Below are 19,138 nucleotides of genomic sequence, written 5' to 3' on the forward strand. Positions count from 1 at the left end.
TTGGTTTTAGTGATTCGTTAACCTAATGATTATGAAGTAACTTCCATCCCTACCTGTGCAGCTAGTTCTGCCTGTGCCTGATTAAGCTGGGCTTGCAAAGTGCTAATTAGTTCTTCCTTCTCCTTGAGTTTATGTTTTATCTTTTCTACTTCCATCTCTTCCTCTGTAGAACTCTTGTCATGCTGAAAATGCAGGAGATAAAGTCATTATTTAAAAGAATTACAATTAATATATATTTAATATTTTCTTCTAATTTTTCATTTACAACCATTTAGTTATAATTTTATTAAACTGATGGGAGCAAGAAAAATCAGCTGATCTAACAGACATGAAATCTTAGGGTTTTCCAGTTTTCGTATGGCCGAGTAGTTCCTGTTAGACTTACCCTCCCTCACATGATAGCTATAAACTGTGGAATATATTATATATTTTATATATATATATTTTTTTCCTCACACCAAGCATGTGAACCCCAAACTGTGGACAATATAGATAACAGCTATCTGAAAATACTGGAGAACAACAAAAAGCAAGAAGATACTGGAGGGGATGTGATAATTGGAAGAAATGGCACCGAGTTTCCCATTTTGACAGCTTCTATGCTGAGGGCAAAACCAGTTGGTGCCATGCAGGACTAAACCTTAACAGAAAACTCACAGTCTTGTTGCCTGGAAGAATCAAGGAGAGAGTTCAGGAAACTATAGCTGTTGTTAAGTGAGAAGCAAAACATCAGAAAAGAGCCAGTGAGGGGAAATCCAAATTTTTCAATAAACTTTTTTTTTCCAGAAACTCTCTCTTAGACTGAGATTCTGCCTCTCTATTAAATTTACTCCCCCCAACCCCCAAAACAAAGCTATTTCTGCTTACTGGAACTACAAAGAATACTTTTTTATTTTCACATAATAGTCAGTCAAGCACCTGAAGACTGCTGTCCTTTCTGCAACTACTTTCTACAGAATACCTATCTCTGTATTAAGTATATAATAGTTAATGGGTTGCTATAACTGATTGCTGAAACTTAGAAATCATTTCTTTAACAGAGAAAAAAAATGAGCTCTAAGACACTGATTTGTTTAAGATCTCAGAGTACAAAATGGATTATTTAAAAATCTGACATCATAGCTGAGGAGAAGCTGGAGGGAACAAAGCAATATGAGGAGAGAGGTTGGTGCTACCACAGTCAGGGGAGCAGAACTGATAGAGGAAAAACTGAAAGGAAAAGAAGGATCAACATGAAATAATTTGAGAAGATTGAAAGAAGCTTTTAAAATAAGCTTTGAGAAGTTAAATAAGGTTATTAATTCAAAAAAAGTAATGTCCTCTGAGCATTAGCCCCTGAGAGGAAAGATGAAACAGGAACTGGGTTACTAACTAGCGACCCCAAGGCTTGTGCCTAGAAAACTGATTAAAATCTCATTTCCCAAAAACTAAGGATAATTCTTACACAGGGTGAAGTCTAGGTTCACTCTGTAACTACAGTATGCATGTGATATGCCTGGCTCCATATAATCTGTACCAAATTATCCACAAAACTGAAGTTTCTTATTCTCTAAATAGCTGACTGAATGTGAGTATGTGGAGTTTAACCAAAGAGGAAAGATAATGAAAATATGAGCATTGGGACAATATTCCTCACAGGACAGTACTTTCCATACTCCTCCTCTTTATCTCCAACCTTAAACTGTTTTGTTGGTTGCTGTAATAAACCTAGAGAGTCTTCCTTTTAGAGACTCCAAGGTAATTCAGCCCACATGCGTGAAGCATTAATCCACCACTATGTAACTATATGAGGATGTAGAATATTCTGTGTTAAGTCATTGAATTAAAAAATTTCAGAGCTGGAAGAAACCTCAGAGATAATCTAATTTAATCTTCTAATCAATGATGAAACTCCTCCAAAAGATATGTTTCTCTCCTCTTTAAATGCCTCACTTCAGTACTTATTTCTTCCTGTTAGCCTTTTTTGATTCCCTGAAAGTCTAGTCACAACTGGCATTTCATGTCCATGTTTTCTGTAGGCCTTTCATTCTCCCTGTGTATGGCCTACAATCCAGCTGAACTATAAGCTTAATAAGAAAAAACAAAACAAAATAAAAAAACATGATTTAGTGTTGTATCATTTTAGCATCCTAAATGTTTGTGGTTGGTGAAAATCTGCTCTTTTGGTAGGTTTTTTCAACTTAGGAAATATATACTATAGCCAGTTACCATACCTTGGAAAGTTGCTCCTCTGACTGAGGTTCTGTAGGCAGAACAGTCCCTCCTTGTGCCTTCATTTCTTCTATGTGTTTATTCAAAGAAGTTAATTTGGCTTTGGCATGAAGCTTTAGCTTTTTAATTTTGTTGTCAGCAGCTTTTCTTTCTTCCTGCCCAAGAACAATGATGGTAAATACATAAATGTTTATTCACCTCTTATCTACCACATATCAAAATTTATTTTTGTTATTATTACTTTTAGAGACAGGGTCTCTCTGTCACCAGGGCTGGACACAGTCACAACTCACTTCAGCCTCAAACTCCTAGGCTCAAGTGATCCTCCTATCTCAGCCTCCAGAATAACTGGGACTACAGGTGCCCACCACCATGCCCAGCTAATTTTTTAAAATTATTTTTTTGTGGAGACAGGGTCTCACTATGTTGCCTGGGCTGATCTCAAACTCCTGGCCTCAAGCAATCCTCCCATCTCAGCTTCCTTAAATGCTGAGATTACAGGTGTGCACTACCATGCCCAGCCCAAAAGTTATTTTCTAGGCATAAGGATACAGTAGTAGGGAAATAATCAGATTCTCTAATAATCTGAGCGAAGACAAAAACAAAGTGAGTAGTGTATCATCTATCCTTTATCAAACGCTCAACAAGAAAGGATAAAAACAATAGTACCTGTAGAGCTTCATCTTTCTGCTGCAGTTGAACATCTTTCTGTCTAATAATATCTTTTAGCTCCACCACCAATTGCTCTGCATAAGCCAGGCGCTCCTGAACATCTTCTTGTGTAGTATTATTAAATTCCATGTCAGATTCTTGGTGTAATTCCTAATATTTAGACAAGAAGTTGCCAGTGCACAGGAAAAAGTTATTAGCTTCCCAACAGGAGTTTCTTCATTCCAACTTCTTATGTTTTACCCAATTCATATTCTTGTTAATTTAAGAATCTAACTCTGATCCAATAATAATCATTATCATAGCCATTACAATGTATTAAATGTTTTATAAATGGTAAGCATTTTACAAACATTATTTCATTTAAGGTATTATTATCCTAATTTTACCAAAGAGAAAAATAAAGGGAAGCAAAGATCATAAACCAGTAAGGGTAAAGGCCAAAATTTTAAATGAAGAGAGTAGTTAAATAAAACTCTCTTAACCACTAAGCATTATTTCTTGTCTTTTCAGAAAACTAAGGACTTTTTAAAATTCCTTATGTGGCCTTCAGAAAATATAATACATACTGCCAATCTGTGTCATCTTAAAAAGAAAATACAATACAAACTATAAGAGAAGTGGTAAATGAAATTATAAAAGCAAACAGATATTTTGAAACCCAAAAGTTGTTCTAGGTTCCCCCATTTGTCACTTAGACCTTTCCTGTGGAACAGGAATAGCCAAGGATGAGAGGAAAGGACTGTAAAAATTTGGCACTAAACAGGGCCCAGGGAGACAAATGAGAAACCCTTTCAAATTGTATCCAGGACTTGTTTCACACCACTGTGGCTTTTAAGCTAAAAACTTACAAGAGAAGGATTATTTATAAAATTTCAATATTTTTATTAATCCTCGCTTCACCTAGCACCAAGAAGCCTTCTCACACCCTTCTATCTTAAATTATTTTCCTTAGAAGAACACAGAACATATGCCTTACCAGTTTAAATCAGAACAGAGCTACTCACAGGGTCTAAGGGAGCCCTCATATTCTGATCAGTGTCATCTCCTGATAATTCATGCAAAACAACATTTGCTAATCCTGATAATCGGCTCAGCATTTCTGTAGGAAAAGAAGGGGGAAAAAAACCAAAGAATCAGCAAAATGAACATAGGCTTCTCCTATGTTGGTAACCATATCATCCATGAATGAAAAAAGAAAACCGTACAGGTGATTTGTATTTGACACAGTCTACAGCACAAGGATGCCTTCAAAAAGGCATTTGAGTATTTATAGTGTACTCACACACTGTTCTTTTCAGTGGCAATTATACAGAGGTTATCACCATCACTAACATCATTTCTAAAATAAAATACAGGTACCTAATTGCTAAACATTAATACAGTGTTAAATACAAATATGTAATTGTTAAATACACCTTAAAGGTGATTTTTATCTTTAATGCCCTTCTTTCATAGTAGTTTCACTTACAAACATGAATTTCTTTTTTCTTTTTCTTTCCTTTTTATTTTTTTGCAGGCTGGAGTACAGGGGCACAATCTCAGCTCACTGCAATCTCTGCTTCCTAGGCTCAAGTGATCCTCCCACCTCAGCCTTCTGAGTAGCTGAGACTATAGGCACATGCCCAAACATGAATTTCTTATTTTTTCTTCCTCTGCCAGACTGTTATTCTCTCCCACTTGTTCAAATAAACTCCATGATTCTGCAACATTTTTCTTTTAATGTGCCCCATAAACTCCATTCTTTCAGAAACATTTCTTGATAAACCACATGGTTTTGCTAAAATTTAAATATAAACATTGTTCAAAATGTACAGCATTAAATGCATGTATTAAAAAAGAAGGATAGAAATTAGTAACCTATGCTTCTTCTGTAGAAAATTAGAAAAAGAAGAACAAATTAAAACCAGTATAAGCAGGAAAAGAAAAATAAAAATCAGAGTAGAAATTAATAAAAATTAAAAAATAGAGAATAGCAATAAAACCAAAAGCTGATTATCTGAAAAGATCAATAAAATTGATAAAGCTCTAGTCAAGCTGACCAAAAAATAAATAAATAAGTATAGAAGACACAAATTACTGGCATCATAAATAAAAGAGGAAACATCATTAGTGATCTAACATACATTAAAAGATAAACACTATAAATAGCCCTATATTTCTAAGTTCATCAATGTAGATAAAATGGGTCAGTTCACTAAAAGATACAAGCTACCAAAATTCAAGAAGAAAAGAGAACCTGAATATATATGAGTAGATGTGTGTGGATACATGTATGTGTACATACACATACATAGATACACATATAAGTATGAAATTGAATTCATACATTTAAAACCTTCTAAGAAAGAAAACTCCAGATCAAGGTGGCTTCATTGGCAAGTACCAACAAACATTTAAGGAATAACACAAATTTTATAAAATCTATGCCAGAAGATAAAAAAGGAGGGAACACCTTCTAACTTATTTTATCAGACTAGCATTCCCCTAATACTAAAAGCAGACAAAGATATTACAAGAAAACTATGGACCAATGTTCCTCATGGTCACAGTCAACAAAATATTCAAAATGCTCCACAAAATATTAGCTAATTAAATCCAGTAATATATAAAAAGATAATACATCACAACCAAGTGGGGTTCCAGAAATGTACAGCTAATTCAAAATATGAAAATCAATGTAATTCACCATATTAATAGGCTGAATAAGGAAAACTATATAATGTCAATAGATTCCGAAAAAGCATTTAACACATTTCAATATCTATTCATGATTATGAATTCACAATGAGAATAATTCATTCTCAGCAAACTTAGAAGTAAATTCCCTTAACCTAATAAATGGCATCTTTAAAAAACTTATAGCCAATATCATAATTAATGGTGAGAAACTGAATGTTCTCACCATACCATTAACAAAGCAAAGATGTTGTCTCTTACTACTTCTATCTAACACTATACTGGAAGTCCAGCCAGTGCAACAAGCAAGAAAAATGAAAGACATACGAACTGGAAAGGAAGAAATAAAACTGTCTCAACCAGCAAAATGATTGTCCATGCAGACTTTCCTTAAAAAACAACTCCTAGAGTAAGTGAATTTAGCAAGGTTGCAGGATACAAAGTCAGTATATAAAAGTCAACTGCATTCCCATTACAATGAACAAGAGGAATTTAAAACTAGTAAACTAGTAAGTATACCATTTACAAAACAGCACTGAAAAAAAAGAGCAGGACTTGGGTAGACAGCTAACAAAATATGTGCAGAATTTGCTGAATGCTGAAAACCACTGAAAAACTGAGGAAGAAAGCAAAAATCTAAATAAATGTAGAAATAAACCATGTACATGCATTTGAACTCTATAATGTTAAAGTATCAATTCTCCCTATTTTGATCTATAAAATTAGTGCAATTTCAATCTTAATCCCAGCAAGCTTTCAGTAAACATCAACAAGCTGACTCTAAAATATATGAAAAGGCAAGGAATGTGGAATTTACTAACTACAATTACAAGACAGTGCAGCACTGGTGAAAGTATAGACACACACATCAGTGGAACAAAATGGAGAGCCTAGAAATGACACACAAATTGAGTCAACTGATTTTTGACAAAGGTACAAATGCAATTAAGTTGAGAAAGGACAATGTTTTCAACAAATGTTTATGGAACAACTGGACATCTGCAAAAGCGTGAACCTTGACATACAACTTGTACCTCATACAAAGCACATCTCAAAATGGATCAGAGATCTAAACTTAAATTGTAAAGCATTTACAAATAAACACAGGAGAAAATTTTTGTGACGCTGAATTTGGCAATGAGCTTTTAGACACCAAAAAAGCACAATACATTATAAAAAATATTGATTAAAAATTTATCACAACATAAAACTTTTGCTCTGTGAAGACAATGTTAAGAAAATGAAAAGACGAGTCATTGAAACCAGGCGTGGTGGCTCACATCTGTAATCCCAGCACTTTGGGAGGCTGAGGCGAGCAGATCAGTTGAGGGCAGGAGTTCAAGACCAGCCTGGGCAACATGGCAAAACCCCACCTCTACTAAAAATACAAAAATTAGCTAGGGGTGGTGGCACATACCTATAGACCCAGCTACTCAGGAGGCTGAGGCACAAGAATCTCTTGAACCTGGGAGGCAGAGATTGCAGTGAGCAGAGATCATGTTACTGCACTCCAGCCTGGGCAACAGAGCAAGACTCTGTCTCAAAAAAAAAAAAAAAAATACAAATTATAGATTAGAAGAAAATATTTGCAAATAGCACATCCAGTAAATAACTTGTATCCAGAATATAAAACAGTAAAAAATCTTAAAACTCAACATCAATAAAGTAAAACACCTGATAAAGAAATGTGCAAAAGCTGTGAATAGATACTTCACCAAAGAAGATATACGGATGGTAAATAAATATATGAAAAGATTAAGTTAATTTGGCATTAGGAAAATATTCATTAAAAGCAAAATGAAACACCACTATCTACCTATTAGAGTTGCTAAAATATGTACTTTTCAATGCTGGCAAGGATATAGAGCAAAAGGAACTTTCAGTGCATGCAGATTAGAATACAAAATGGTACAGCTACTTTGTGAAACTGTTTGACAGTTTCTTTAAAAATTAAATGTACATTTTAACTTTTAAGTTAAACTTTTCTTTAAAAGTTAAACATAATCCTCCCAAGTTGTGTGTAAATTTAAAGTTGTTCTAAAATCAATTCACTTTTATAACCACTGTGTAAGCTACATATTCAGATCAGTGTCACCTGCTAGTCCAGAAAGTCCATGGAAGTTGAGAACCACATTAATGCTTTAATAGGAAAAATCAACACAGAATTGGACTGTGCATAGCATTAGTTTACATGATTATGCCTAATTTTACTTTTTGTGATAAAATGTAATTTGGCTTTTAAAACCCTCAGCAGGAAGAAATATAAAAACTGTTGTACAAATAAACACAAATGAAACTAGGTTCTGCTACAGTTTTCTTCTACTGGGGATAATAATAGTGTTTAGGGCAGCCATGGTTCTTAAGAAAGAAGTGATGAGAGATTTCTGGTTTTTTAAATAGGTTGTCTTGTATAATCTAAGCAGCACATCACTTGGAAAAGATATGTGAGACAGAAAAAGAAAAAGAGACCATTCCCTAGGAAGGCAACGCAGGATCATATATAACTTCATATCTAAATACTGGAAGGGCAACACAGTGTCATACATAAGTACACAGAACCATATATAACCATTTATTCAAGGTATGAGACCCACAGCTATAGTCAGGTTAAAAAAAAAAATCACAATTCAGCAGTATAATCTGCTAAACAGAAAGTTTAGCAGATTCTAAACTTTCTTTTCAACTTTAGAGATGTTACTTTCTTCCATAACTTTTAATGAAGGAAATAAGTATCATCACCAAAGAGTTCCTTAGACACATGGATTTCTACTAATCAAAGAAAATCATAATGGAACCTAACTTATCAAACAGAATCACCTTATCTTCAGATTTTTCAGAACACTTTGGGAACAAACAAAACAAAATAACCAACTGATGGGATTCTGAGAAGATGGCAGTAGCCGGGGGACCCCATCTATTCTGTATCTTCCTTTTCCCACATAAAAACAGACAAAGCAAGTTGATCACAAAAGATCCATGACAGCCTTTACCAAAAAACTACTTAACAAAGTTTCCTACAAGCCCCAAAATAAACATGGATATAAACAAACCACCAACAGTCACAAGATCTAGCTGTCACTGGTGTTTACGTGGGAGGAAATTGGGGGAAGCCAGAGGAGCGTAGCACCAAGAGGACCTCAAAGAGTCTTCCCATTCCAATAACAGGTACCTGCCAGTGGCCTACAAGGGCTGAAAGAGCTGAGGCAGTCTGGACCTCTATGAATTCTCAAAACTGAAGAGTTGGGGCTCTCTTGCAGGATAGGGTCCCACACTAAGGAGAATCTATTGAGAGGAGAATTAAAATTTAGTGACTAAGGAAAGAGAAGGTCCAGATAAAGAGCAGGTGAAAGTGGCAAGGAAAGAAAGCCAGGAAATCTGAGAAATCCAGTTGCCATATAGTTGAACAATCTCTAAAAACAGCACAAGAGGAAACCTTATCAAGTTAGAAAAGCTTTCTAAAATAAATCTCTTTCTAAAAGTTCAGCAACAGTAAATTCACATTAAAAATAAACGACTGAGGCTGGGTGTGCTGGCTCATCCTATAATCCTAGCACTTTGGGAGGATGAGGTGGGAGGATCACTTGAGCCTAGCAGTTCAAAACCAGCCTGAGCAATAGAGCAAGATCCCATCTCTATGAATTTTTTTTTAATTAGCCAGGCACGGTGGCACATGCGTGTAGGCTCAGCTATTCAGGAGGCTGAGGCAGGAAGATTCATTGAGCCCAAGAGGTGGAGGCTGCAGTGAGCCATAATCACACCCCTACAACTCCAGCCTGGATGACAGAGTGAGATCCTGTCACCCTGTCTCTTAAAAGAAAAAAAAAAAAGGAACTGAAAAGTATCACAATTCAGATACAGCATTACTAGAAGAAAGAGGAAAATGATCATGATAACATCCTGATAGAAAATGGAAGCATTTCAGAGAGCCATGCTCATAAAAACAGTTCAAAACTACAACAGTCTGCATGTACTAAAGGAACTAAAAGGCATTAAAAATGACATAAGATGTGAAAAAATAAATACCAGAAATAGAAAAACCCAGACATAAAGTAGAAACAAGAAGTGACTGGAAAATTTAAAATATCATTTTGGAAATGAAGATGAAACTAGAAGAAACAGGAAAATGAGTAAATATAACAAACCATGCTGTTAAAAAGAACAAAATTGAAATGAAGGATAATTTTAAAAATCAAAAAGAAATTAACTAAAAACCAGATATGCAACTACCTTATGACCCTCAATTCCACTCCTCAGCATTTATCCTAGAGAAATGACAACTTACGTTCACACAAAAATCTGTACGTAAACATTCATAGCAGCTTTATTTGTATTAATAGATGGCTAAACAAACTGGTATACAAGGAAATGGTTAAACAAAATGGTATATACATCCCATGGAATACTTCTCAAACTACTGACAGACCCAACAACTTAGCTGAATCTCCAGAAAACTACATTGAATGAAACAAAGCCAATCCCGAAAGGTTACATACTATACAATTCCATACTTCTATAACATGTTTGAAATGACAAAATTTTAGAAATGGAGGGAAGATTAGTGGTTGCCAGTGTTTAGAGAGGGGTTGGGGTGGGAAGTGGCTGTGGTCATAACAAGGCAACACAAGGGATCCTTGTGGTGTTGGAACTGTTTAATATCTTGACTGTGGCAGTGGATACAGGAAGCTACACAGGTGATATAATACTACAGAACTTAATAATACATACACAAATGAATATACAAGTAAAACTGGGGAATATATCAATGTCAATATCCTAATTGTGATACCATGTATTAGTTTTGCAAAATGTTACCACTGGGGGAAACAACAAAGTATGTAAGAGATCTCCGTATTATTTCTTATAACTGCATGTGACTCTACAATTGTCTTCATATTTAAAAAGCAAAAGAAAAAGAAAGAAACTAAATGCAGCATGATATCCTGGATTGGATCCTGGAGCAGAAAATGGACATTAATAGAGAAACTAATGAAATGTGAACAATGTATGGAGCTCAGTTAATAGTAATGTACTAATGCTGGTTTCTTAATTTTGTACACTGTTAATGCAACACGTTAATCTTAGGGAATACTAAGCAAAGGATACACCAGACTTCTGTACTATCTTTGCAAATTTTCTGTAGTAAAGTTTCTGTAGTGATCTGAAATAATTCCTAATAATTTATTTTTTAAAATTTTAAGAAATTATCAGTTAGATAGGATTTGTGAGAAAGTGATAAATGTTGAAGATAAGTAATATGAACAAGATTCCCTGAAGAAGAAAATCAAAGAAACAGCACAAAAATGAAAAAAACATAATTAAAGAATATTTATTTCAAATTTTAATAAAAAGATTTGAAACTACATCTTGAAAGAGCCCACAATGTACCTTAGAATGTCAACTCAGAATTACCAACAACAGACTCTAGTAAAATTACTGGACTTCTAAATAAATCCTTTAGGATTTAGGCTAAAAGATCATATGACTAGTAAGATAAAGAAAATAAAACATTAGAATTTTCAACAGCAATGTTTTTGCCAGAAAAAAAAAAATGAGCTACAAATTTAAGATATTCAAGAAAAGAAAAAGTGAGCCAAGGATTCTACTTCTGGCAAACACAACCTTCAGATATAGAAATACAGACAAAATGTTATGAACAAGCAAGAAAATTCATGAAATATGAATATCCCCTTAAGCCTTTCCTAAATAATTTATCAGAGGCAAAACTTGAGACTAAAGAAACATCATTATAAGAACTAGTGGTGAGAATTCAATATACGGTTACTAACAGAATTAAGACTAAGTAAAAACTGGGGAAGAGACAGCGTAGTATGTAATGATGACATGCTCTGACAATATACAGGACAACCATGAAAAACAATCAGGGAGAATGCAAATAGTATATGCAAAAAATAAAAAAAAATATATATATATATATATATTTTTTTTTTTGAGACGGAGTTTCTCTCCTGTTACCCAGGTTGGAGTGCAATGGCGCGATCTTGGCTCACCACAACCTCCGCCTCCTGGGTTCAGGCAATTCTCCTGCCTCAGCCTCCTGAGTAGCTGGGATTACAGGCACACACCACCATGCCCAGCTAATTTTTTGTATTTTTAGTAGAGACGGGGTTTCACCATGTTGACCAGGATGGTCTCGATCTCTTGACCTCGTGATCCACCCGCCTTGGCCTCCCAAAGTGCTGGGATTACAGGCATGAGCCACCGTGCCCGGCCCTCATCATCCCCATTTTATAGAGGGAAAACTGACATGCAGAAATTCAGACATTTCAAGCCTCCTCAGCTAAATATGTAATAAAATAGCAGCCAGGCAGGGTGGCTCATTCCTGTAATCCCAGAACTTTAGAAGCCTGAGGTGAGAGGATGACTTGAGCTCAAGAGTTCAAGACAAGCCTGAGCAACATACTGAAACCCTGTCTTTACCAAAAAAAAAAAAAAAAAAAAAAAAAATAATTAATTAGTTGGGCATATTGGCACACGCCTGTAGTCCCAGCTACTTGGGAGGCTGAGGCAGGAGGATCACTTGAGCCCTGCAGTCGGCTATGATCACACCACTGCACTCCAGCCTGGGTAATAGAACAAGACCTTGTCTCAAAAAAAAAAAAAAAAAAAAAAAGATTAATAAGATTAATAGAATAAAATAAAAAGCTATTTAAAGGAAAACTAAATTACTTTTCTCACATAATCATTTAAAAATATGTACATTTTAAGAGAGGAAAGACTAATATTTAAATGAGATAAAAATCTGGGAGAGTGCTAGACATGTACCATTTCAGGCAAGATAAAAGGAGTCTCTCATAGATTGATTCAACAATCTCAGAGATCCACAGGAAAGCAGGGGGAAGAGCACCAAACTGGGAGCCAAGGAACTGAGTTTTCAGTCCTGGCTCAATAACAAGCTGCATCGTATCGGGTAAGTCATTTTAGAGTGTCAGTTTCCTCATCTTAAAATGAAGACTGACGAGGACCATTCTAATGCCCCCTATTCTACAGTTGTTGACATTAAAGGAATAATCTGGAAATGTAAATGGAAGGGCATCTCAGGCAAAGTTGTAGGCTTTTGGTACCTCAAAGGTTGGGAACTAGAGGCAAGAAAGCCAGTAAGTAGCCATGCTTAAGCTAAATGAAGAAAGATGGGTACTCCCCTCTATTAGGCTCACTGAGGACAGAAAAGGGCAAATGTATATGTAAAAATTAATCAAGGGGGCTAGGCGTGGTGGCTCACGCCTGTAATCCCAGCTCCTGGCCAACATGGTGAAATCCCGTCTCTACTAAAATACAAAAAAAATTAGCTGGGCGTAGTGGCGTGCACCTGTAGTCCCAGCTACTCAGGAGGCTGAGTCAGGAGAATTGCTTGAACCTGGGAAGCAGAGGTTGCAGTGAGCCGAGATCGCACCACTGCACTCCAGCCTGGCACCTGGCGACAGAGCAAGACTCTGTCTCAAAAAAAAAAATAATAATAAAGGGGAAATATTCCTATCCATAGTCATAAATTCATGTAAGGAATACATGACTGTTGGACAAACAATGTTCTTGCTGTTATTTTATAAAGCACCAAAATCATGAATAGCAACTATGGAAAAGAATAAAATGCAGAGCTTCATGCCAAGGTCAAGGATTCTATAAAACACTAAGGCAAATAAAACAGTTCCTCAAAGCCTATGCTGCCATAGCTTCCACAAACCCTGCCATAGGACCTCAACACTTACGTGTTGAACTGGCACTTAGAATTAAGTAAGTTTTATTTTCTCCATGTCTACACTGTTATCAACAATTATTCTTATAACATCCACCTGGTGTTGAGCATTATGCTAGGAACTATAAAAATATAAAAAGTGGCCGGGCGCGGTGGCTCACGCCTGTAATCCAAGCACTTTGGAGGCCAAGGTGGGTGGATCATCTGAGGTCAGGAGTTCAAGACCAGCCTGACCAACATGGTGAAACTCCGTCTTTAAAAAAAAAAAAGAAAAAAAAAAAATATATATATATAAACAAATAGAAGACATGTCCTTAGCCACAGAAAACATTACAACATGCACAGGAAAATAAGCAACATAACTGAAGACACTGAGTGCATGCCTGTGTGTATATGCATAAGCATCATCTACTTTGGAATTTAAATCACATTTTCCCACAGAAACACAGAGAAGGTGGTTAGGTTTCAGTTGAGGTGACCCCTCAAACTTAGTTCATGCCTATTTAGTTAAGCCTCAGTAGCTGTCCTTAATTCCTTGAATCTTGAAGTGATTCTCAACCAGATTGAGGGGCTAATAGGTAGTGCTATACAGCTGGAAATAACATATTCAATATTATGACATAATTTTCCAATTAGAAAATGAACAACTATTAAGGCCGGGTGCGGTGGCTCATGCCTGTAATCCTAGCACTTTGGGAGGCCGAGGTGGGTGCATCACCAGAGGTCAGGAGTTCAAGAAAATGAACAACTATTTTTCATGGATGTAAAAGCTACTATTACATGCAATAGTAGTATTGTACTATTGCATGTAATAGTACTATTACATACATAGTAGCTTTTTTACATACAATAGCAGTATTGTACTATTACATATTTATTATAGTAAATATTAATACTATTTACAATAGTAGTATTGTATGCTATTACATACAATAGTAGTATTGTACAATAATAAATATGTAATATAGTACAATAGTATACTAATATAGTACAATAGTATTGTACTATATTACAATAGTATGTAATAAAGTACAATAGTAGTATTGTACTATTACATATTTATTGTACTATTACATAATTGTATTACATACAATAGTAGTATTGTACTATTGTATGTAATAGTACTATTACATACATAGTAGCTTTTACATACATACTATTAATAGTAGCTTTTATATACATACATACTATTGTATGTAATAGCAGCTTTTACATACAATAGTAGCAATTAAATGTTGCTCAATAATTGAATTTAAAAGTAAGTGGTGGCCGGGTGCGGTGGCTCACGCCTGTAATCCCAGCACTTTGGGAAGCCGAGGCAGGCGGATCACAAGGTCAAGATATCGAGACCATCCTGGCCAAAATGGTGAAACCCCGTCTCTACTAAAAATACAAAAATTAGCTGGGCGTGGTGGCATGTGCCTGTAGTCCCAGCTACTTGGGAGGCTGAGGCAGAAGAATTGCTTGAACTCGGGAGGCGGAGGTTGCAGTGAGCTGAGATCACGCCACTGCACTCCAGCTTGGCGCCTGGCAACAGAGCGAGACTCTGTCTCAAAAAAAAAAAAAAAAAAAAGTAAGTGACAGCTATAACAAACATACACAGCGTGACCTGCCAAGCACTGCTCCAGAATCTTTATACATAATTTACTTATCCTCATTATTTAACTCACTTTATTCTTTTTTTTTTTTTAGATGGAATTTCACTATTGTTGCCCAGGCTGGAGTGCAGTGGTGCAATCTCGGCTCACTGCAACCTCTGCCTTCCGGGTTCAAGTGATTCTCCTGCCTCAGCCTCCCGAGTAGCTGATATTACAGGCAGTCACCACCACATCCGGCTAATTTTTTGTATTTTTAGTAGAGACAGGTGTTTCACCATATTGGCCAGGCTAGTCTTGAACTCCTGACCTCAAGTGATTCACCCACCTCAGCCTCCCAAAATGCTGGGATTACAGGCATGGGCCACCACACCTGATCTAACTCACTTTATTCTTAAAACAACTGCAAAGGGAGTACTGTCAATATTCCCAGTTTTCAGGTGAGTAAACTAAGGCAGAGGGAAGTTAGGTAATTTCCCCAGTCACATAGCTCAACAAAGCTTCTTGGTGGGTGAAGATACACAGAAAACATTTTATTTTCTAAATAATCTCATTACCCAATATTCTTCACTGGCGTTGAAAATAGGATGAGGGTATAAAGGCACTGTGTTAATAGTTAGATAAGTACTTTTTTTTTTTTTAGCAGTACGTAGACTAAAATGATTTATAGTAGTATGGCCTCCAATAATTCCATATTGCTTATATCACAGACAGGTTCGCACAAGGACTCTGGAATATATAAATATACATGGATGTTCACAATAGCAGTGTTTTGATGGCTAATGACTGAAAATCTAAACGTCCATCAGTAGGGGACAGGCTAAATACATTTTTAATATTTTTACAGAGGACTGCTATGTAGATATCTAAAAGGATGAGGTAGTTTTATACCCATGGATATTGAAAATGCCTAATATACAGTATTAAATGACAAAAGAAAGGTGTAGAATAGCATTAGGATTCCACTTGTGGGAGAGACAGAAGGGGGTATATATTTTACATGTGCTTCATTATGATCAGAAAATTTCTTATTTATTTTTTATTATTATTTTTTGAGACTTTTTTTTTTTTGAGACAGAAAATTTCTTAAGGATAACCAAGAAATTGTTTATAGTGTTTACTTCTGGGAAGTGGACAATGGAGACAGGTAGATCAATAGATAAGAGACTAAAAAGATTTTTCTTTTTATATTGTATCCTTCTGTATTAAATTTCCTTTATCAAAAGCATGTAGCTGATTTTAAAATAGCTTAACTAAAAATGCAGCAATATAGAGCCTAGTCTCCTTTTACATAATGGTTTCTAACCACAGACTGGTATGTAACGATCAGTGGTATTCCTAATAGTAGTGAACCTAGAGAAGTTAACGAATGATTCATTTTATAAACAAGGATAAAGTCAAAATCCCTTTAATTAACCCATTAATCAAAGGGAGAAAAAGAAAGGGGGCCTATACACCTCAAGCAGAAGGTTGAAAAAAATCTTCTAAAGATGATTATTTTTAAGAAAGGCTGCATCCCAGAGTCTGGATGCCAGAGAGGTCAATAGTCTTCTTGAAAAACAAGGAAGCACCTTTATGTAATCGTCAAATTGGGTTGGGAAGTCCCACGGTGTGGACAAGGCTTTTTAAAAATTTCATTAAGTTTCTACTTTTGTATATTTCATACTATACACAACATATTTACAGTGGTAGTCACATACTATCCATAATTAAACATACAATATTTGGGGAGATGCATGCTCAAAAATGTTTTACTGATAGGGAGTGCAATTTAAAATGTTTGGAAACTACTGAGATAGTAAAAAAGAATTAATGCAGTCAAGAGAAAAACATTAAATGGTCATTTTGTGGTCAAGGGATGAGAAGTGAAAGCTATGAAGCAGTCAATCTACAATGTCTGCAACTTCTGAGTGCTCTTCAACTTTTTCCTGCATCTATTTCAAAACCAAATCCTGCCATTTTTCCAATAGAATATTTCCTGAGTTTGTCCCTTCATAACCATTCTGATCATCTAAATCTTATCAATTCACGCTTTTGGAAAGGCCTCCCGCCCTTCTGTAAAGAGCTCTCCACTTGCCTGCATCTAACACACTGTAAGAAGGTCCTTTAAGTACTCGGACAGCTTCCAACTATCTCCAAAAGTGAAAGTACTTATCTACGATTTTAAATATCTCTGTCCCACTCTCAAACTGTCCGCTCCCCACAGACCAACTGGAGCTCTTAAAATAAGTCAGACAAATATATTCCTTTCCTCAAGGGACCCACCCTCTCTTTCACACTCTGTGCAGAATAAACATACTCCATACCACCAAGTCAAGTTATTTTTCCTCCAGAACTCTCTTCGAGGTTCCTTTTTCTCTAACAGCCTGCCCACCTCTGATTCCTGGAATTCTCGTGTTGATGGGATCGTTGGGATCTTTTCTCTCTTCTCATCTTTCCAGTTACCCATTAGCATTAGCAGGATCATTGAACAGGCCTCCGTTTGTATTAATATCTCCAATGATTCTGTGATCTCTGCCCTCATGACCTTTGATTTCTTTGCGTCCCGCCTCCCTTTCGCGACACTAGGTTTGTTTAGGGCCCGAGCACAGGGGCCCCGCAGGTTCTTTATGACGTCAGCGGCTGCGCACCGAGGCCGACTAAGGCAGGCCGGGAACAAGGCCTTGCGGACAGGACTGACCTGGGCGCTTTTCCCGGTCGCTCCCAGAGAACAAAGGTGCCGGGGAAGGGACAGACCGTGAGCAAGTGGTCCGAGTCTGCGCAGGGCGACCCCGAAGGCCCTCCGGAGGTGCCGAGAGGTTTGTGGGCTACTAGAACGAGGCCTGGTAGGTGAAGGAGGCGGGTGAAGGGCCGGATCCAGGACTGAATCCGGGAGAGGCGGGGCGAGGAGGGTACTCCAGTGTAGCTGCTAGGGCATCTCCCGCGGCCACTCTGGCGGGGGTGACCATTATCGAACTCGCAGAGAGGAGTTGGGGAGCGTCCCCCACTCACCTACAAGTGCTGCCACCGGAGGCTCCAGCTGCCCCCCTCCCAATTCAAGCCACGTCAGCTCGGGAATCCAGTACGCGACACCTACCAACGCCGCGCCCCGCCAGGGGCTCAACCACTAGCAATTGGGACGGAAGATGGGATTAAAACACCGACCAATCAAGACTATCGGCAGGACGTTACCATGGAGACCAGGCACGCCTTGTTTGTTAGTAACCTATCAAGAATGACGGAAACCAATCAACAACAGAAGATGCTCTGCTTCCTCAATGAAACAACCAATGGACCCTAAAGACTGAATGAGGGGCGTGATTCGACGCGAGTAGGTGCTCCGGAAGAATATCTGGGGAGGGACCGGAAATGCCGAGAGGGCGGGCTTTCTGGGAAAGGTCAGGTGTTCCTGGCGTGAAATGCTTAAGTTGGATTTCTCCAATTCCTCCGCTTCGTCGGCTGTGACTGACCGAGACTGCGACTTGGGCTTCCTCAGAGATTTTTGAGACGGCGGGCACCCGCTACCATTAGGATTTTTGAACGAGCTGTGAGAAGGGAGTGGGGGATACGGGACTCTTAGAGTCAAAAAATACTGGAGCCTCTTAGTTGTTCGTCTAGTATGACCTTTTGATTTTGTTGATGAAAAACAACGTAGAAGTAACTTGCCCAAAGTCAAACAGCGACTTAGTGATGGAACTCGGACTAGAACCCGATGTCAGTATGAACGAGGATCAGCGATGTCTGTAAGGACATGATTGTGTGAGAGGGAGAGAGTAGTGACTACTAGGAATGTGTCTCTTACAAACTGTAGCCTGAGCCAGGCAAGACGTAAGGAAAAATTGAGAGTTGAGGGCTCAGGTTCTGCAATGGGTATCATTGAGGAGCTCCAGCAAAAGACAAATCACTCATGCTCTCCTTAAACTCCTAAGGAAAGGGAGGGAAAGTAACCAGCTCCCAGTGGCCTGTCATTTCAGGCACTCTTGACAATAAGAATAATGTTGGTTTGAATTTATTGAATCTTACTGTGTACTCAGCTGGCCCATTGGATGCATACTTATTTAAGGGTTACATAACTCTGCAATTCAAACATCAGCTCAGTAAGGCCTTTCCTGGCTGCCCATCTTTTGGAGCTGGAGTTCATTTATGAACTTATGCTAAGTGAAATAAGTCCAGCACAGAAAAACAAATATCGCACGTTCTCACTCGTGTAGGAACTTAAAAAGTTGATCTCATGGAATAGGTATAAGTACCAGAGGCTGGGATGGCGGAGTTAGGGGAGGCAGGGAAGAGATTG

At 37.3% G+C, this 19,138-nt stretch overlaps 1 protein-coding gene across 9 annotated transcripts in view; it reads right to left on the reverse strand.

Annotated features, from left to right (window-relative positions):
• GOLGB1 (golgin B1) overlaps nucleotides 1-17,963 on the reverse strand; it is an 85,267-nt gene extending 67,304 nt beyond the window's left edge. For 7 of the 9 annotated variants that reach the window (XM_012438791.2, XM_012438790.2, XM_012438787.2 and 4 more), the window contains exons 1-5: nucleotides 17,857-17,963; nucleotides 3,888-3,982; nucleotides 2,881-3,033; nucleotides 2,214-2,366; nucleotides 54-182 (exon numbers count right to left, since the gene is read on the reverse strand). In XM_012438791.2, coding sequence (XP_012294214.2) covers nucleotides 54-182; nucleotides 2,214-2,366; nucleotides 2,881-3,033; nucleotides 3,888-3,980 — 528 coding nt within the window. In that variant the 5' untranslated portion in view covers nucleotides 3,981-3,982; nucleotides 17,857-17,963. Of the gene's footprint in view, nucleotides 1-53; nucleotides 183-2,213; nucleotides 2,367-2,880; nucleotides 3,034-3,859; nucleotides 3,983-17,239; nucleotides 17,413-17,856 lie in introns of those variants that run through there. The other 2 variants (XM_012438784.3, XM_012438789.2) reach the window with 2 other exon arrangements.
• Between the last annotated feature and the right edge of the window lie 1,175 nt (nucleotides 17,964-19,138).

The sequence above is a fragment of the Aotus nancymaae genome, unplaced genomic scaffold (assembly GCF_030222135.1).
Source record: "Aotus nancymaae isolate 86718 unplaced genomic scaffold, 86718_ANA_hifiasm-v0.15.2.pri h1tg000011l, whole genome shotgun sequence".
In the NCBI taxonomy this organism is placed as follows: domain Eukaryota; kingdom Metazoa; phylum Chordata; class Mammalia; order Primates; family Aotidae; genus Aotus; species Aotus nancymaae.